The sequence below is a fragment of the Varroa destructor genome, unplaced genomic scaffold (genome assembly GCF_002443255.2).
Source record: "Varroa destructor unplaced genomic scaffold, Vdes_3.0 BEIS01000001.1, whole genome shotgun sequence".
Classification (NCBI taxonomy): domain Eukaryota; kingdom Metazoa; phylum Arthropoda; class Arachnida; order Mesostigmata; family Varroidae; genus Varroa; species Varroa destructor.
Window position 1 is genome coordinate 1,704,123 of NW_019211454.1, and position 21,387 is coordinate 1,725,509.

General features: G+C 39.3%; 1 protein-coding gene across 3 annotated transcripts; it reads left to right on the forward strand.

The window, feature by feature from the left end:
• The first annotated feature begins 405 nt into the window (after window positions 1-405).
• LOC111243145 (uncharacterized) lies at window positions 406-12,985 on the forward strand. Of its 3 annotated transcripts, none has more exons than XM_022788268.2 (8): window positions 406-546; window positions 1,388-1,512; window positions 1,682-1,864; window positions 5,445-5,595; window positions 5,847-5,931; window positions 6,226-6,298; window positions 7,964-8,164; window positions 9,762-12,985. In XM_022788268.2, exons 1-8 carry the CDS (start codon window positions 438-440, stop codon window positions 11,934-11,936), a joined length of 3,102 nt encoding a protein of 1,033 aa, XP_022644003.1. In that variant the 5' UTR covers window positions 406-437; the 3' UTR covers window positions 11,937-12,985. The 3 variants fall into 3 exon arrangements, with proteins under 3 accessions (XP_022644003.1, XP_022644008.1, XP_022644004.1); XM_022788273.2 differs by having other exon boundaries at window positions 7,964-8,075; window positions 9,762-10,085; XM_022788269.2 differs by lacking the exon at window positions 1,388-1,512 and having other exon boundaries at window positions 412-546.
• The last annotated feature ends 8,402 nt before the right edge of the window (window positions 12,986-21,387 follow it).

Sequence of the window (21,387 nt, forward strand, 5' to 3'; positions counted from 1 at the left end):
CGACGGATCGCTGCAATTCCGCGCAGATGCACGCCAGCGACTTTTTCGGCGACAGCGCATCGAAGACGTGTGAAAAGCTCTACAACCATTGACTGACGCTACTACGACTAGTTTCTCGTTGTCTTCCCAAAATCATTGAAACAACTTATAGAAACGTGGGCGAGTACGTATCTTCTTTTAACGATAACATTGCCTCAACTCATTCTCACCATTGTTCTAGCATTTTAGAAGGGATTGCTTCTTGGTATTTGAGGAAGGAGATAGGCGAAGAACATGTGCAGAAATCAGCTAGCGAAAGTGGTGGAGTTGTTGCAGTTTGACCACTTATTCGGACGTTGTAAAAACGCTCATATATAGTACGATAAAGGAGCATTAAATATGAATTGATTCAACTGTTATCAGTTACGCGAGGTCAAACTAGATGTTTCATATAGATAATGAAGTTATTGGCTAGTATTGTCGTCGAACGAGGCTTGTGTGTCACAATGCATCGAGTTCGAGTTTCCTCCGTGACAGATAAGCCTGAACAGCACGGCATCATACTTTGTAAGTGTGAGACAACTGAACCCTTCTATCTCGACCCCTAGTAACTATTAGATATCATCTTCATTAGCGTGTACGGAACTTTATACCAGACAGATAGGAACAGTCCAGCTATAAGCACAGTTGCGCACCTATATAGCAATAAAAGAAGCAAAGATTCCTTGCGTATAATCAATATTGCTTAGCTGTTTTCCTAAACAATGCTATCTGGATAGGTTATCAGAGTCAGCCACCGATCTATTCGTGCTCTCGCCCTAATTACCTATTTTAGCAGAGATTCAAACTGTCCAGATGAAACAATGTGACGACCATTTAAGTGAAGACCGCGTAGCTTTTCATCAACGAATCAGCACACCGATACATTTGCGATTTGGTGCGTACCTGCAGTTTTACGACCTCGAAAAAAGACCTTTCGACAAAACAACACATTCTGACCCTTTGTGGCGTGCGATGAATGCCATCGTTTCACACAGAAAATTACAACCGAACCAAGAAAATGCAGAGACTCAACAAAGAGCTACCAAAAAAGTTATTGGCGTTAGCCTTCAGCCTGTTGTCCTGAAGTCGGATAACGGAGTAAACACATTTCGAGCCATGCGGAGAGTAATATGTCTATTCAGTACGACATCATAATGTTATGTTATATGGTTGTTGTTAGTGCTATGCAAAGGAAGGAAGGAAGGGAGGGAGAATGCGCTTCATCCAAGCAGTCAATCAATTTGGACAAGGTCAAACGACATCATTTGGCATCCTAAATTTTTTGGCTGAATTGTTGGTGAGAAGATTTATGTCTAAGAAACTTAGGTTCCGATTTTATCTTCTCTGCATATGTGGCTTGTAACAGCGTTGCCTGAACTTGCAATACGTGGACAGCAGTGGTCACAGAATGACTTTATTCTACACAAATCGATCGGGAAAAGTCGATTTGGGTCTGTACACCTCGCCACCAATCGCCGTTCCGGAGAACAGGTCACCGTGTTCCTTTAGCTGTTTAATTGAGAATAATTGTATGCAACTGTGATTGGCAGCCTCTATCATAAATGGCATTATATAAGTGGTTAAATGCTATCCATTCATTTAGATGGGTACTATTCGTATATTGAGGTGATTGAAGACCTGAGCAACTGGGTTATTTCAGGTGGCCCTAAAGATTCTCGATAAAAATAAATTAACCGAGCAGCGGCGTACATGGCTGGAGGAAGAGCTCTATCTGCTACAGAAGCTCTGCCATGAGAATATCATTAAAATACGTGGCTGGTTTGAAGATGGGCCCAGCCTTTTTATCATGCTTGAATATGCTGAATGTCTCGACGTTTCACAGGTAACATCAAAAATACATACGAAATATAACATCGTTACATGTGTGCAGCCTTTCGATGAGTAGGCTCTTTTCGTACGCCTCACTACCATCTATTGTTGTCACACACATCTATTGTTATCTTGCACCCTATCTATCACACAGCTAAGGGAGATATACGGAGACGCTTTTTTTGATGCTTGTTATAAACGTAACAGACCATAATGACTAATTAGATTCAGTTTTCTCACAATCACAGATTGAATACTTATTCAAGCTCAGCACTTATTTCCAACTCCATGGCTTCAAATGGTTTCTAAAATTAGTGGGGGTACTTGTATAGTTATGGAAGCCCTAGCCCCTAGCCACGACAGATCCATCAAAAGTCATGTTTCTGGTGCGTAAATTATCCTATTCGTGTCATTCATGATGACGCCATAATTAGGAAGAAGTCGTCTATTATCGGCTGAGTTTAGTATTTTTTTGTAAGCATTGAGTTAGTTTAGTTACACCGAAAGCGATTGCGTTTAAATTTCGTTAAAATACTGAGTAACTGTATGCAAGTTGAACATGAATATAGCTGTCTTGGGATTTATGATTAAATAAAGCTTGGAATGTACATTACAATATCTGTTAGAGAAAAATAAGTTTCTTTTGTCGCTTCTTTCTTTTATTAAAATAAATCGAAAAATCCACAAAGGTTATTCAGACTTCAAACACGGAGGCGAAGTTGCATCGTGCCCGGTCAAGCACGGCAAATGTGTGATCATAACAGAGAAATATTAGCAACTTGATGGTCGTTAAGTTCATTGTTTCGTAAAGCAAAATGGCAAAACAGTTATCCGTCGTATTAGTTTTTATGGATTCTTCCAGAGTGAAGTCTCAGAGTCGCCAAAACCAGGCAAGTTAAACGCCTCTACCAGAGCAGTAAATTACTACGTGCATAGGTTATGATAGTATATCGCTGGATTACATTAGGTGATAAAGCGAATTATATTTGCGCTTTGTTACTTCTTTCTGATGTGTGGTTCTGGCTTGTTCTCGGGAACGCTCTTCGTTTAGACACTGTAACTAAGTAGACAATCGGACTTGATCTTGAATCGTTGAAGTAATACTTCGCTGTCTTATCGTAGCTCGGTACTGCACAATTAAAAGGCAGCTTTCTGTGTTAGAGTCGAAACACAGTCAGAACGTTGCTTCCGCTCTCAAGGAATGCAACCCAACATCAGGATCAGTCTATCTTGGCGAACCTTTAAGGGCGACGTTTATAATAGAAGTGTAACGTGAAATCCTTTCGCGATAAGGTTCCTTTGGGGTGGAATGGCAAGACAGGTGCTCATTTTTAGACACCGTGGCTCTAACCGTTGTACACAGCCAATGAAACACGAATAGAGCTTCCTATGGCAGATAATGTTTCATTCTTGTCAACGTGAAGCGCGTCAATAAACTTCAACACATAGTTCTGTTTAAACCGGCAGTCACCAACGATTGGTCACCCTTACGAAGGTAAACATGTTTGCTGATAGACACTATTTTATAAGAATTTTATGGACGAGCTCTGTTTAAAATTGAGCGAGGTTACAGTATTATCAACTGGAATGAGCCAGTGTTACTTAAGTCTTATAATTTTATACATAAGTAGTCGCGTTTTTTTTTTAAATAACCTAATGCTCTATTGGAAGTAAACGTTCTCTGTTGCTCTGAAATTGATGCAAATTAGGGTGTCCGTTTCAAAACAGGCACACTTCTCAATATATTAGCTCTATGTTTTAATATTATCTGATAAAGATCATTCGTAACGAGGTGTTTCGACTTTACCACCAGAGTAGCACACGCCGAAAACCAGTGAATCTGTACTTTTGAGGTAATTTGCAAAATCCCTGCGTTGTCTGATAAGGGAAACGTTTATTTTGGGTTGAAAGCCTTACAGGCTTTAAAAAAAAAATTCTGCTATTCGAACCTTATCTATGAAGGCACATTGTATATCTTTCATAACCAGGTTGCATTTTTTTTTACCGTCTCGTTCAAGTCTTTTCACGCATATCCGTACTCAATTGAAAAGAGACGTCGTTTGAACAAACGAGGTCATTCTCTCGAACCTAGAATGGAATTCACGTTCCGTAGATTCAGCTTATCATCCGAAATAGACCTTTGGAGTTGAATTATGCAATGGAGCTTCAGATTTACCTAGGTCCCGCCACCAGCTGACCAGCTTATCGTCACGTATGGCTTTTTAGATAAATATCTTGTTTAACGAAAGACATTACAAACTATAAAAATGTAAATATAGATTAATTAAATGTTACTTGACAAATGATTGATGCTGTAGGCATGTTAATTACGATAGCGTAATTAATGAATGGCAATATTGATGAGACTTTTGTGGATGTTTTGGTTGGTAGGACTATTAGCGCTTTTCGAGCAGGCAAAATAGGTGTCCTGAAAAAATGTATAGACATACTATGTGAACATTGGATTTAGCTGTTCCTAAGTGCTATGCCACTAAGTATGTCATTTTCAAAGGTTCATGCTTTAAATCGCTGGGAAGGAGTAATCCTTTCGGAAATCTTTTCGGAGGAGAACTTCCAAATTGGGTGCTTTCTTTAAGATACTCTAGATTTTTCCTAGTATCTTATCACAATATGTTTGTCGTTAGGTCCTTGAGAGCTTAAATTTAATTCGTAAATGCTTTCAAATGCACTTTGTAAATAGTAAATAATAAAAGTGAGCCAAAAAAATGCCAACATAAGCTTATTTTAAGTGAATGCGGGTTTTTTTCTTCCCAATATACTCGAATAGGAGGTAATGCGATAATTAGCGATATATATATATATAATATAGCGGTATATATAATATGCGATCTTACGAAGATCATCTTCACTAGATGTTTGGGGTTTCAGATTTGCAATTAAAGCTAGAATAGCGTTGGCAGACACATCGATTAATAGTTACGTGTTGAACTTATGCGCAAATAATAATGGCGGAAAAAAGAATTATTATTTTACAATGAACGTTACCATGCTGGGAAACATATAGAGATAGTGAAGAGTATGTATCCGTATTCTTTCTCAAAATCATTAATTGCCAGTGTTTACCTCATGGCGGTACATTTTAATACGTAATCACTAACTTTATCTAGGAACTAGCAGGCGCATCCGCTAAGTTAGTGTCGAAATAACTAGGTGGCTCCGTCCCATGTAACAATTATAAGCAGATAAGGTTTGCTTTTCGTAATTTATACCAATGATACGCAGAGTTACACAACTCTGCGTATGTCGACAAATCCCAATTCCAATATATGTAAGCGTGCGAAGTTACACGTTCTATGTGTAATGTCAAGTTAGCTGAATAGTAGGCCGTTGGATGGCCTAGAAACTTAGCTGGAAATAATACACTGTGTTCGACAAACGCAAATGGGCCAATTTTGAGAAATAACATTGCGCATGCTTAGATCAAATAGGAACACCAAGCACTCGTTGTTGTAGAAAGAGGAAAAAGCATGGTTTAAATACTTGCCTACACCTGCCTGTCGAGAGTGAGTCACAAATGTTGAGGCTCAAAACCGTAAACAAATAAGTAAGTCAGCGACTTAACTTTTCTGCAGTATGTCCGTTCCGGCCGGTTTCGCGCGATGAAGGTGCCGGATGCAATAGGTGTGACCCGACAGATACTGAACGCATTGTTCCATCTACACGAGAGGGGTATTTTACACCGAAATATCGTGGCTAGTACAGTTTTACTTAAGCCGATATTAGGTAAGCATAATTTAAGGTAAGAAAATTAAGCATAATCTACACATTTATGTGACACAAACCTCGAGTTTGTGTGTTATGTCCATTGCGTCAAGAGGAGCCCAGCCACACCCTGAGGTCACTAACCATGTCTTCTTTCCACTTAAACGACTGATCAAGCTTTATTGGGATCTAGCAGTAATTATAGCTCCGGATCGGAGTCAGGTGTTTGAATCTATTAGATAATATGCAAGTAAATTTATCATCTATTTTAGGTGAATTAGGTACGGGCCGTCCATCGCTTTTCGCACTCCTATCGGGATTTAGTTGTACCATCGTGGTTCGCAAGACGTCGCGCAGGTGCAAGAATGTCGTAATATTAGTCTCTCTATTGCGTAGCTTTTTGTACATGTAATAGCGAAATGCTTGCAACAAGCGTTGAGCGGTTGAGGCTATAGTGCATAGTGCCCGTAGCTTGAAGTGACTTTTTCGATAACCAGACTTCGAACAAACGCTTTTTGATTAAAGACATCTAGGTTCGTGGTTTCCCTGAAATTTTTTGTCTGTCACTCTCGTGAGGTTACTATACGTACAATGCGATAAATAAGAAGTTTATCATTTGGTACTTTTTCCAATGTAGTAATGCCTTTGCAGATGCTGCTCACAACCAAACAATGAAACATGTGGCTTCAGACCGGCGACGTACGCTGAGAACCTTAGCGGAAAGGTATTAAACAGATTTTGTTATCGGGCTTGGACGTTGAGTCGGACTGTTTATATTTTGGCATCAGCTTTTGCATATGTGTGTATTAGCATGCGTTTTTTATGTAGTCCCTAAGCTTCTTTTATAACATCTTCTATATCTTATTTCGATTCTTCTAACCGTGCACTGGTTATTTTAGGAGCTGAGGGGCCGAAATTTCTTTTATAAAGCTCATAATTTAATTAACATGCGTACAATTCACAGCGACGGTAGCATTTCTCCCTCGACTTCAGCCTGCAATAAACAAATGCGTTTCTTAGCTTTGTCTCCCTTTTTTACTACTTAACAACCGATTGAGCTCTTTCATCGTAACTGGAGTCAATTAGGTAGTTTCGCTTTGAAATTACCTTATTTCTCCCCATTCTATTTTCGCCATAGACCTTTGCTTCCGGACTACAGCTCTGGCAATACCGCGTAAAGCTTGCTGATTAATACTACATTACTGAGGATAGGGTTTCAGTTCCAGTCCTCCGCAGAATGGTTATTTTCATGGATTAATCATATATATATAAAGATTTACATGGGCTTACTTTTCCAGCCATAGGACATTGCATATAAGTCATTTCCAGCTGATGGCACATCTCGTCTGTTGGAATGAAAAATAGCATATTGAGCCCATCAATAAGGTTTAGTAAGATGTCCTAGCGGTTACATAGGCCGCTATTGTCAAAGCGTTGAATTAGATTTAACGATAATATACAGGTTTGTGAAAGACCGTTTTTAGTGTACGCGGAAATATACGCCAAAGTATACCCTGCTAATATACTGGTAATGATATTATACGGTATAATAAGGTATTCCGACGCATCAGTACTATTTTTGTAGCACTTAATTGTTTAAGTCATTTTACGGTTTTCGGCACACGTGTACATGAACATTTTCAAATTATATATAGTGTATGCTCAGTTTTTGTGGAGCTCGGCTTCATCTTGTCGGCTGGCATCATAACTTCTTTCTTTTGCGTTTTATATTACCGAGATACAGATTATTACGCAGATCACTACGAGAGCCTGAAAAGTCTTCATTGCAACATGAAAAATATTTCCTTTCTTATAATTTAATGCTTTACTAAAAGTTTTAATCAATGCCTTAGAAAAGTTTTAAAATAAAATCATAGATTGGGCTTAAGAAGGACTTCCGCGCAAAGAGGCCGAAGGACTTTGGTTAGAAACGAGAAAGCCGACATTTCTTATATGAAAAATTAATAATAGAGCTTTCTTTGTCGTAGAGTTTTTATTGAATATGGATTCTTCTTCTTCCTTCTAGCTTACCTTTGGAATGCTTATGTTTCTCTGACATTTGTCGAGGGCATCTAGGAGCGCTCGAAAAACAGATGAAAGCCTTTTTACAGAAGGCTTCTTATTTCAATCAGAAGGTCGGTTTTCAATTTTTTTTTAAATGCAACAGTTGACTGTATTGCACGAACGGTACTAATTTTCCCGATCAGCCTATGTGGCACATCATTAAATTTCGTATAGTCATAGTAGCAGTCTGTGTAATTCTGTGCTAAATTAGGTATTTAAGGAAAAAGGATAGAAAAATAAAAAAAAATAACGGTCTTCGATTCCTTGCTATCCTACCTGTATTTTAACTAATAAATATAAAGTTCGTTTTCGGCTGGGCCTGCAGATAGACTCCTGGTACGTTGGTGTTCTAATGTTCCACATGGTGACGGGATATCTACCATCAGTTCTTCCAATGGCTCACCGCCTGTCCGATCAGCTCGCAGCTGCTGCACCTGGTGAGTATGTGCAGCTGGCTATATCGTTGGCCAATGAAAAGCCACTTGAGCGGCCCAACATATCCGATGCCCTCCAGGAATGCACCAGGGTAACTATCCAGGAACGTTTTCATTTGGACCATTGAAATGGCTCTGAATTTATATAGCAGCCTGCGGAAAGCCCCTCACAGACCATGACATTTTGAATGAAATATGAATAGTTGTATATACAAGTATATTATTGTTCTAACGAGCATTTAGTCAAGCCGTAACAATTCATAGATCTAAATCTATTTGTTATAACCCGTCTTAGTATATATCTAGATTAGATATAGTCATGGTACAGCATAGAGCATAGCATAGAGGCTATTGGTTGTAGGTGAAATATTTGGGTAAAGAAAACAGCATGAAGGAAAGAAAAAAGTTTTTTTTAGTAACCCCCCATTTTTCACATAATCCCGTTTTTCCAATCTCCTTTCGACGCATTGTATTACGTACTGATGTAATGCTCATTTGCATTGTTTTAGATTTTGTTAACGAAAATGAGGGACAAGCGGGAAAAAATGGGTTCATATAAGGCGGGTTTTGCTTGAGACACCGTAAACGCATACTTTTCAAGCTATATACTGGATGAATGATCGTCAAGCCATGCCGCACACGCCAGAAAGTCTATAGTGTCACAAAATAAGACCAAATTAAAGTCACCGACTTGTCTTCAAGTTTACGTAAATGCGTTCACCGCATGTTATTTTTTCATCATTGTCTATCTATCATCCAGTAATATATCGTGACCTCTGTGTATAGTCAATCTCATTCGATTTTCGTATTCTTCAAGTTTGGAGTTATATGCATATTTTCATTGATCTAAGTAGTTCATTTCCAAATTGATGTATTTAAAAGCTGGTACTGGTGTAAATTGAAACACCCTATGGAAGGGGTAAGTCGAGATACCTCGTGACTAGGCATTCGGGGCAACTGTTCCGACCCGCTTCGTGTTTTTTGTAGTAGTAGTTAAACTATTTTAAACTAAGTAGACCACATTATAAACGATTCGAACATTTAAGAATACGAAACGTGACCATCCTTGTTCCAAAGGCTAAACATGATCCGGTATACGATATGAGTAGTGCTAGGTTGACAGGTGCGATCACTCGGTAATATGTCGTAGTGCTGCAATTATTTTAGTTTAGTTTTTGTTGTTTATAAGTTGTTAATCTTCATATAAGACAACAAGCCCGAAAAAGCTACGATGGCAACTATCTTAGGAATATGATGACACGTACTCGTTCTGCGGTAGTACCAGTAAACTTCATTAGTCAATCAATAATATAGTAATTATTAATAATAATAATAATAACAAAAAGTCGTGGTGAACTGATTTCGAAATATATGCGGGGTAAGTCTCTCATAACCCATACCATGTGATGCCTTAATTCACTGGACTGAATTGAGATACTTTATTTTAGTAGTAATTCAAACGGGGCCTGTCACATAATAGCCAGATAGCAGGACGATTACACCATACCAAAGTCGGATCAGTATATTCCGTACGCCAAATTTTGTAGGCCCTCAAATACTTCATCCTAACTCACTTTCCCCTATATTGTCCTTTGTTCTTGTCGGGTTTGCAGTGTGAGGAATGTGTATCTATTTAATTTAACTATACATGTTCATCTCACGACTTGAATGGATTTTCATTATTTCCAGGTGTTGAAGGTCATTTGTCCTCAAGAAACTCGCATCGAAAAAGCTTTGAAGCCTACGGGAACTACACCGAAAGAGTCTCAAAAAATTATGAGAAAGCCCGAAAAACTTTCCAAACCGCCAGAAAGCTCTTCGAAAGTGTTCGAAGCCTCGCTACCAGAAAAATCAACGAAGGTGTCTGAACCTCTCGCGGTGCAACTGATGGACCTCACAAAAATGCCAGAAGCCCCTTCAAAAAAAGCTGTTTTGGCTATAAAACCATTTAAAAAACTTTCTGAGACAGTTGAAACGACCACTATAAAGCCTGAGAGCATAAAACAAGCTGAGGACAATATAATGGATCAACCCCAAAATGTCATATCTATGTATCATGAATCTATGAAACGATCTAAAGGTCCTATAAAACAATTTGAAAAGCCCCCGAAACCATTGAAAAGCCCCTCGAAGGAATCAACGAAGCCATTAGAAAGCCCCACAAAGGAAGTTATGAAACCATCGGAAAGCCTCGCACGTAAGTCCCAGCGTCCAGCTATTGAGCTCCAAAGATTTTCTAAATTACTAAAGAGTACCACACTAAAGTCCGAAACTTTCTCTAAGTTGGCGGACAATTTCACAAAGTCTCAGGGCATTACTAAATCTATGGACAGCTCCAGAGGCAAATCCCAGACCTCTACTAAAAGTATAGATAGCCCTACTGGAAAGTCCCAGGGTCACATTAAATTGACGGACAGCCTTACGGGGAAGTCTCAGATGGCTGCGCCAGAACCCGAGCACATGAAACATTCTAAAGGGGTTTCTAAACGCCATGAAACGTTGGGGGTACATCCTATAAGCAATGCGAAACAACCTGGATTGTTTTCAAAAGAACCTCAGAGTCTAGTAAATGTATCAGAAAATGGCAAAAAATTGCTAGTGCTAACAAAGAAACCTGAAAGTTCAAAAAAACAACCGAAAGTGCTCGAAAAACCGTGTCAAAGACCTAAAAGACGGCTTCAAAGCACCGTGCAATCGATGAAAAGCGTTATTACAAAACCTTTAAAGCAAGTTTGTTCAATAACGTCCAACGGAAATTCCCAGAATCTTATGAACATAATTGAACACTTCAGGAAACAATCGCCGAATCTCACAAGTCGATCTGAAAGACTTAAAAAAAAATCGCGTGACAGATCGCGTGACTCTACGAAATTATCGGAAAGCTCAAGTGAGATGTCCCCAAAGGCAATGGGACCATCTGACCGCCTAGCAAAAACTGGGAATCGTAGAAAAGTAAAGAGTCACAGAAAAGCCCTCAGCCCTCAGAAACAAGTTCAACCAGCTCCCAGAAAATCGCAGAACTTTGCGGAATTAACGGACAGACCTAGCAGATTCTCCAAACCAGCTAGAAAATTACAAAGCTTTAAAAAAATTCGAAGACGCTCAAAACAATCTGAAAGATCCATAAAAAAGTCACCAAGCCCTGTGAAATTTGGGGTAGCACGGAAATTGACGGCTCGAATCGGAAAACCTGAAGCTCAAAATGAAAAATCCCCAGCTGCAATAAAAAAAACGGATATTCGTGTAGGGAAAGTGCAATATCTTTCGAAAGCAGTAAAAAACTCCGTAATAAAATCTCAAAGCTTCGCAAAAAAGTCCGCAAGCTTAAAATTGCAGGATTTTACTAGGGCCTCAAGCCCGTCCGCAAAATCTCGAGATTTTATAAGAAGGCCGGGAAACCTTTTTATTAAATCTCGGAACTTTGCAAGAAGAGCTGCACACTCGGCCATGAAGTCTCGGGTTTCATCAAGAAAACCTGAAATCACAAGCATAAAACCTCAAAATTTTGCTAAGAGCAGCGAAAAAAAGAACATGAAATCTGAAGGCCTAACAACATTTGCCGAAACACCTAGTAGATCTAATAATTCAAAAAGATTAACTGAAATACCGATAGGGCAATCTCCGAGTCTATCAAAGTTGACTACCAACCGGAATGGAAAATGTGCAAATTTGATGACAACCCCCCAAAACACTACGAAATGCAGTGAAAATTTTGTGGGTTTTTCTGTAGATGCAGGGAAGCAATCCGAGTATACCTTGAAAGAAGGTAAATGTTCTATCCCGAAACAAGGAGAAAAATTCGCGAGGCAACCTGAGCGTGTATCAAAAGAAGCTGAGGAGGTTTCAAAGTCTGAGCAGGATTAAAGTTCATAACTGTTTAGTCCAGAAATAATCGCGCATTGTTGATCATCAGTACCACACACGTTTAGTACACATGATTATTATACATTTTGAAGGGGCATAAGAAGGAAAGGACCGTAGAAACTACGCACTTCAGAGTAAACAGACGTATGAAAATTAACAAAATTATTGTGCATGTATCTGATACTTAACTAGTAATGGTACTTCTAAAAGGAGAAAAATCACACATACATTTATAGATGCTCGGAGTTATTTGTCCGGTACAGCCGTTAAACACATATGATGCCCACTTTTCACTCGTTTTAGATATAACCTATGGCCTTTGCAACAAATACGTTACATATAGACACCCAAATTACTAACTAACACTTTGCATGTTAGTCGAGATCGAGATTCTCGTTTCTACTGAACGGAAAGCAATAACATCTACTATTGAAATGGTAGATGTTGGCGGATTTTGGCGTCTTGCGTTGCTTTAAAAAGGTGTCTTAAATCTATTTTCTTTTCTCACGCAGGAGAGCCCGGTCGCTCTGGTCCAGCTTTACCGAAAGCCAATTGCTCAATACAATACTACATCAAAGGCTCAAAGGAGCATAAACTAGGCCGACGACTATTATGTATAGGTTATCAGTTGACGGAAGAAGTTCTGACGTTTGGGTTTGTAGGCCCTCATAGTTGTGCGTACGCCACAAGCTGACTACCAACTTTGGTCAACGAGCTTACGCCTATTCACCAAAGCGTGTGGTCCCCACTGTCATAGATTAGAATGCAGTCAAGCCCATCTCAAAGACGGTTACGGTGATTGCAGTCGCTGGCACCATGAGCAGTTAGTAATAAATAGAGGCTACCAAGCAGACAAGCATACTTTCCAAAGTAAACTATGAGAATCAGTTGAGCAATTAAATATAGCCTTGGTTGACGCAGTACTTCAAATAAAGGTAGGTGCTGAGCCTACGCTGATATAGTTGCAAAGGTAAAAGTAGCATACTTTCAAATTCGAGCGTTTTCCTTTGAGAAATCGCTCTTTTAGTACCTCGGCATTTGTAATTAAATAAAAGCATAATTTATAATGATATATTATAATATAATAAATAAAAACAATTTATTTAAATTAACCCATATTACTTTCTTTCAGATTTTATATCTTTCTTGTGCAGATAGGGACACGATGTTCATGAATTTCCAATATTTAAGCAGTTCGTATTTTGGCCGTATTCACAGCAGTTCTGTCTCGTTACGCACCTCACATCCATTTACAACAGTTATACACCTCGTATCCTTTCAAGTCGCGGATAACGGGAACAACTTCCCCTGCAGAAATATTATTTTACAGTTTGGGCCATTTCCGCGTTATCATGTTTTTGCTAAGCAGTGCGCTTTTTCGGATATTAACGAATACTCATAAGCTACTTGATCGACGTAGGCTATTTTAGAGTGCCATTCAAATATAAATTGAAAATATTTTTTCAAGAGTAATATATCTACATAATCCGATCTTTAGCCCTGCCGAAACTGATACTGACCAATTCTCAATTTTTTCTTAACGTAAAGTTCAAATCAGCCCAGATCTTCACTTAGCAATATCAAGGGCCGATAGGATGGAGTCGCTTGTGCCACCAGATTATCCAGTCGGGGTCCCCCAGGTCGAGTTCTCCACCTTCGCGGACACGCTAACTTCCTGGATAAGAGTATGATCTTCTCGTGTGTTTTCTAGATATAGCAAAGCATTGTCTGCCATGTTGCTCAAGCCGTTCCTTTTTCTTTAAGAGTTACTTTGGTGGAGTCTCACTCGCTCTCCAACACTCCCGTGATCAAGTATCGAAGCATGTTGACTTCTTTATGCTGTTTTCTAAAAATAATTCCTCTTGTCATGAGATTTTCGCTAGTGGAGGTGAGTACCTGACAGGTTGCTAATGTGTCGTGTGTGTAACGTAGATCTCCGATAAGGCTTTATTAGTTTTTTGAAAACACCTTTGAGACGCTTCGTGACATACGGGGGTCTGTGTGAGGTAGTGTCTGCATTCTGTACAGGGACGTACAACATAAGCCTATTTGTACCTTCTGCTGGTTCTGAAGCAAAAAGCATGCGCTTTTCTTGAATTTTTAGATTCCAGGGGATAATGCCTGCCAGATTTAAGGCCACGTTTTTTCTAACAGTGCAGTTGGATCGGATAACCCTTCAAGCAAACATTTGCTGAGTACTTCTAAGTAGCTTCTTGACCGTGACCTCCATAGGTAAAAGTGGTATCGAAATAGGTGCCCCGAAAAGCGCGATCGACTCTGCTATTGCTGTGCGAAGTCTCCTCGTTCTCTCCTATAGACTATTGATTTTTGTCAGTATTCTGGTAATTTTCGTAGAGACTCCGGTCGCCTTTGTGACGGGTTCCTGGATGTTGTGCACTGCCCCATTGCTTGATCGAGTTAGATACTTAAGTATCTCGCCGTTCTTGCTATTTTCATTTTCTTCCCATCTGAAATGAGAAGCTAGCGTTTTTTTGGAAATAAGAATTATAAATCTTGACTTTGCAAAGGCAAAGATAACCCTTGTCCTTTCACCCATGTAAAGACTCCTTTGAGAGTCTGGTTTTCTTTTCCGGGCTTGAGCTGCGTCTCCTGCATGGGCAATGATTTTCTTTTCCGAAAAAAAATTGCTTAGCCTTAACACCCCATCATGTGCAAGGATATACGGTAGAGGATTCAAATAGACTACTGCAAAACCCCTGCCGCCATAGGAAGGACAGTTTCTCCGTTGACAACCGATCTGTCTCACGGGTAGTTAAAAGACCGAATATATAAACTATTTAGCTAAGGACGGGTCAGCTCTATTAGCGCCACATGTGGATATGATTCTGTTGACAATTCCACTCTGCACTCATTCAATATCATCTGTGTCTACTCAAATAGATACTCAGATACTCGCCAAGCGTCGGGATAATGATAGCATCCGGGAATCACGAGTCTTCTACAGAATCTGATGTAAAATTCAAGCGTTTTGAAATAAAACCACATAAAAAGATATTATCTATTAGTGATGTAATTTATTTAAGTGCTTTTTATAGGGATCGAACTCAAACTCCAGCGTAATTGTAACTTCTAGATGTTTCATCGAGCTAGCCATAGCAATGATCATGTTAAACGAAGTTAATTTACCGAAGTACAAACCCGTACATTTTTGAACAGAGATAAATACTCCACATGAACACAGCGTCCACTGTCTGCGGAAGCAATGAGCGATCGCCCTCACGGTCAGAAGGACCGTGTAGGTTCACGTGATGAGCACCCTATGTTAAGCCCTATGTTGAATTGCAGTTGAAAGAGGACCCTATTTATTTCGAATAAACATTGGGTAAAAAAGGACTGAGAAGGCTCTAAAACTGACCATAAAACTTATTTGGATATAAAATCCTCCATTCGTCAAATATGATTCTATCCAGGTTGTGGAGCACTGATGAATTCTCAATTAAATAAACTTTTCAATCAATAGCTAACAACTGACGCGTTCTACAATTTTGCCAGAACTGAAAAGACTACAGTTAAATATCTCGATGATTTTGAAATATTTTCGCTGCTAGGCTTATTGTAACTGACTGTGTTGTTATGGGCTTATACTTCGCTTTGACGATTCATGTAGATCGGCATCAAAAAGTTGCTCCGATGCTAAATTAGCTAGTAATGAAAAATATTTCGTCTTAAACTGGGCAAGCTATGGACTTTCGAACTGCCTGGTAGGTGCCCACTAAGAATGTACACTCTTTTGCGGACCAACATGGTCAATGAAACTTAAAGGAGATCGGGGACAGACCCATTCGTACAGGCTCGGATCATTATCATACAGAGGGGCTCGGCAAGAAAAAGGGCAGGCTTCCCACGAAAAATAGATACCACATGATTAGAGGCGAACTTAAATTTGTGGAAAATACCTTAAGCTTGCGAATGATGGGAGAGGTTTAGGAATAAACACCTACTTGTACACAATGCAAAAATTTTCCTTCATTGAGGCGCCACGGTAAATATAGACGAAGCCACAGAGGTCTTTAGACGCTTAAACATTCGCCAAGTCATCGGAGATTAAACAGTTGTCGCCTAGCCCTAAAGACACGATAGCCTCCTTATATTTTGCTTGTTAGTTTTCGCATCAGCTATATTCCTTATTTCAGTGTGTATGCGGTTGCGCAGCTACGTATGTTGAGTCCTTCCTACAAAAGTTCAATGTGAAGTTTGATGACTGTTATCGTAATGATCGGGGCCTAAGGACCTGACCTGACCGCCAAGAGATAAGTTAGACTTAACCAAATCATTATTACACGCAAAAAATGAATTCCTTTTTCGGCGTCGGTAGGTTCCCCCAAGTCAACAATTACCTTGAATGAAGCTCCTTCATAGAGCACATGCGCAAATGAATTACAGGTGGATTGTCGATGACAGGAATGAGCACTAACACTAACGCTTTTGTTGCCTATGTTTTAACAGTGAGAGCTAACCGAACAGACTGGGCAACTTGGAAGGGTTCCTTGGTTTTACGAAGTTCGAGAAATGGCTTTCTTAGAAAAACGCACTCTATCTGCATTCTATCAAAAGCTAATCAGTGTTGTGGAAGTTAGTTTCCGTATATGAATCAGGGCTCTACTGTACCACTTGGATAATTCTTTAACGGATCATCAATTGCACTGAAGGCATCACGACTCCTCGACCCGTGCTCTCGCCGAGAGTACTATTAACAGTTGCTGAATGAAGGCTCTCTGCCAAAAATACCACCATTGACCCACTTCCCCATAAGCCTCAGAATATCTGAATAGTAGAGACGCTCTGACCGCACGAGTGGTCACACCTGGCAACCTTGGAAAATGACCACGCATTAAGGGGCAAATATTTAAAAACACTTCAACTATTCGGCGATAGTTTTGTGACATTTAAGCAAAAACCTGTTAGCGATCGCAAAACATCTTGATGATTCGCGACTGAGCGGAGTTTCGCTACTTGGAAATACCTATGACCATGCGAGTTTCGGAAAGCCAGACGCTATTGCTGTATTATTTACTTTACTGAACGGCATAATCATAAGAACGGTCATTCGGAAGTTAAGCGAGTTCGTCTGTTATCGAGGGCCCCCGACGTAGCCTCTCGATTGCCGACTTCTGAAGTCTCGTCCGCAGAGACGACGGCGGAGTTTGACTGCAATTGCGTTTAATACTGGCTCTAACGCACAAAGACAAGTTAAATATCAGTAAGGGATACTCATACTCGGTGTTTAGTTATATTGGCCGTGTTCTGAATGAATAGTCATTGAAGTGCATGCAAAAGACTTCATTACCTTTTCGCAACTGCGAAAAATCTGAGCTTTTCTTCTTTCTGAACAAAAACACCTACACAGATCATATTGACGTAGTTCCATGGTAAAGAGACATCTTTTTATCGATTAGAAAACAGAGTAAACACCTACGTGGGCAACCACGTTGAGGCGAAACATTCCATTTTATTGCAGCGATTTTTAATGGGTGTGCAACTACAACATTTAATATCCCCCGTTAAGTGTAGGCGGGCCTCACGAGGCTAGAAATGCAAAAAAAAAACACCTCCAAAGAACGTGCATAATCTTACAGAGTTGCGTCCTCTATATCAAAAGGGGACAATTATAAAGTAGAATTCGGATTAAATATTTAATAAATTACACAATACTAAATGTAGTCGGCTTCATATTTTAGTATTCTACTCTTTCTCCGGGTGAACATATCATCTCGATTGTAGTTGTTCCAAGAGATCGTCTAGTTTTACCTACGTATATCTAAATTGTCCGATAAATACGAAGATCCTAGATCTATTAAATCTATATTGCCACACGCCGAATGAATTTGGAACGTGCTTGCTCGAGGGTTTCAATATGTCGTTAAAATGAGACTGCCAAGCTTTGTAGTAGAGTTTATATTTGGGTCAAGCAAAACGCGTAGGAATATTTATAATAAAAAGATAATGAAACAATAAAAGGTAACACTTTGTAGTATAAGAAGCCGAAGGGACCGAATTGCTCATCTAATGTGAAATTATAACTCAAAGTTTCTGCTACCAGACCAGGGGAATGATAGCTCTATTAAGAACATACTGATGATAAAATTTTGAGCACAGAAATAATCATATTCTTCTGCTTAGATTTTTAAAGCACATTAATTACGCCCCATTCATAGACTGAGTCGTTCCTCAGCAAGACAAAAGAGACAGTATAAATTGGGATTAAAAGGATCTGTGTTCGAAGTTCCTCTACGTGCAAGAAACAAAGCGTCTGTTAAAATCAAGGAAAATAAGTGTACGCATGCGCCGTACAAAAAAACTAAGGTGCATACAGTCGCCGTTGCAGTTTAAGTTTATCCACATGCCGTGTAACTGTGGAGCTTGCTTTGGTAAACCACATTGTGCCTTTTATGGCCCGTAGCTAGTTCTCCAGACGACTTAGGATTGCTAACATTGCTTTTTTAAGAAAGATAAATTGCCGAGGAATATAACTGAAAATACCAACATTCGGATATAAAATGCGACATTTTCTTTTAAAATATCGAAACGATAAAGTATTTTTCACCGTTTTCATGTTTTTTTTGTCTTTAGAAAGTTGAGCCGAAGTGAAGGACAAGAGGAAATAGATAATATTCTTATATATGATATATAAGGCTTCCATTAGAAAAGCTTTCGAAATATCTAAAAATCTCCTCTTTTTTAGGCGTTTATTAAAAAAAATAATCTAAATTCTTGAAATCTAAATTCTGCTGTTTACAGCACCGATTCACCCGATTTTCAACGATTATTATTTACCATTTTTTAGGAGGACGTGTCGTATTTTGAGATGTGCCATGTACAGGATCATAAAGTCGACGCACATATCATTAATGTTAGTCACATAATTAATGCAGAATTTCATAGCTATACCGTGGTAATATGCTTCCAAAATTTCAATCTTTTATTATCTTGTTCAACGTTCGTATGTACTTCAGATATGAGTGCTTTATGATCGATGGGGTAGTTTCGATTAAATATTTTCGGCCAAAAATTAGCAAAGCGTTAATAATACGACCTAAATCTAAACTGGAAAGGTTGCAATCAGTTAAACTAGATTATCTTTACCCCGCTGAATAAACAGAAGGTTTTTTTCTACCAGTTGAAATAGGTCATTCAGCTAAGTATATTGACTTAAAAAAAAAATACTTATTTGTTATTAGAATCCGAGAAAAAAAAAAACAATTCTTTTTACCTAGAACTTGTTCTCATAAAATTTGTTTAGGAAAATACGCCAAATGTGATAGCCTTTATATTTATGCCAAAATTTACTCCACTGTAATTACCTTTTTGACTAAATTGCTGACTAAATTGAATTAGAGCTGAAAGCAATATGAAAGTCTACCACAGATATGCATAAAAGACTTTATTAGTCGCAGGTGCCTCTATTGGCAATTGAATGTGTGGTAACTGTTTATTTCAAGGTACTGCCATAATAGTCGTAATCTAGGACCCCTGCGCTGTCAGACAGGAATATCGAACCAGTTAATTAAGCTTACGTTGAGCAAGTGTGCTTCACTTTTAATGAGCTTATTTAAGAAAGTAAATAAGATTAAACCTTCAAAGTGACTACTTACAAAAATATTAGGAATAATAATTGATCCAAAAGAAAGCCTTTGATGTCGTCGAGCTTCAAATGAACCGTGTCTGTATCCTTTTCTCACGCCTTCACAGGTCTCGATTTCTTTCGCGCGACTTCCGAACGAGGTAAGCGCACCAGAGCTTCTCAAGAGAATGTCAATTGAAAAAGGCCTATATAAAAAATATTGAATATTAACTTAACCTGATTCTCAGCGAAGCGACTGATTGTGCCGACTAGAGGTATCACTCATCTTTTTGTGGTAGTGGACATAGAATGATACTGCTTTCCAGCCGCTAAACGCCGGACTGGCTTAATTTTAAAAAAGAGGCGGATTTTAAGTGTGGGAGTAATTGCTGAATCCTATCCGTAGTAATAAAGGAGGCTGAGTGGCTCCGCGGCTGGGACGGTCAATCGTCAAGGCGATATCCAAGCTATATCCCTTGACAATAAATGGCGTTCGATCAGCCAAGAATCGAAGGTAACATGCACTAGTACCTAAAGTGACGCATGAATGTACGCTGGTTGAAGTTGTTTTAAGTTTCCAACCGTTAACATCTGTATATAAAAAGAAGAGATAAAAATAGGTTCACAGTTAAAAAAACGTGACTGTACAGTGCGTAAGGCAGTAGTAGGTTTTCAGTAAAGAAAAGACGGAGTTAAGCTTCTATGATGGTGCGGTGGCCTACTAATAAATAAAAGGCATTTAATGTGGACTAGCACGCAAAAGTAGACGTAGTAGACCGGCCTAAGCGGGTGTTTGGGCAAAGCTCGAATTTCTTTAAGTATACACTGCTGGTTCATTTGTTAGATCAAAGCTGTTCGGTTCGTCAGCTTTCGACCGCCATCGGCTACTTTTGACTCAGCGTTAAACGCTACGTTAGAAGTGACATGACAGATTATACATTATAGCATTTTGTAACTTAATGACAACCACCAATTAAAGTAGATGAAAAACACTGCTTCCTCATGCGCCGCCAATATTGAATATACCTATATCTTGTAAAACTCATTCCAATAGAATACATTTGTGTATCGTTGTGCAATGGACAAATATCATCTGACAATGCAGGTAGGTCTAAAGGTTTCAACACGAATGCCAATTACTCAAAGAATGAGCGAACCTGACATCAGTATATCTTCTCATATGATGACCTTCGATATTCGGAAACCTGACCAATTATCTGATAAAATGCAGTTTAATCACACAGACACACACAGAACGTTTACTTGTATCTTACCCGCTGGAGCGGAAGCTGGTTGTTCGCTAACTTACCAGTAGCTTATTTACAGGACACCAGAACGTAGAAATGTAGGGGTCAAAGAGGGCCGAGTCCATTTATTGGTTGGTACTCTTCGTGATCGTTACTTCGATAACATTGCTCGTAGATTGGTTCAAACTTTTTCTAAATGATATACCGAGAGCTTATGCAAAGGAAGCTACTTAAAACAGCCACAGTCAAGCTCCATAGCGGAAGGAAGGCGACACAAGATCAATTAAGCGTGTAAACATTGTTTTGAAGAACTATGGGTATTAAATTACCTTTTGCGCGAACTCTTGCCTGCCCCTTGTCTCTTATTTACTTATCTTTGAACGAAACGCCAAACCCTACGCAAGGCTTAACGCTGTAGATCGCTAACGCTTCAATGGCCTATTTGGGTTCTAGCACCCATACGCATGACAGTGCTAACCTTCTCGAAATGATTGCAGGTGACCTGATCTCGCAGACGTACATAGGTACATAGAAGCTCCTGCAGCACCGAGCCCTATTCGCAGAATCCTATCTGCGCCTCTTCCGAATTTACCTCGTCGATACTGTGTGTCGCTGGCTTCGA

Coding starts and splice junctions, on each gene's coding strand:
- LOC111243145 (XM_022788268.2), top strand. CDS start 438: ATGAAGTTATTGGCTAGTATTGTCGTCGAACGAGGCTTGTGTGTCACA. Junction 1,865..5,444: donor AATGTCTCGACGTTTCACAG/GTAACATCAAAA, acceptor ACTTTTCTGCAG/TATGTCCGTTCCGGCCGGTT. Junction 5,932..6,225: donor GTTCGCAAGACGTCGCGCAG/GTGCAAGAATGT, acceptor ATGCCTTTGCAG/ATGCTGCTCACAACCAAACA.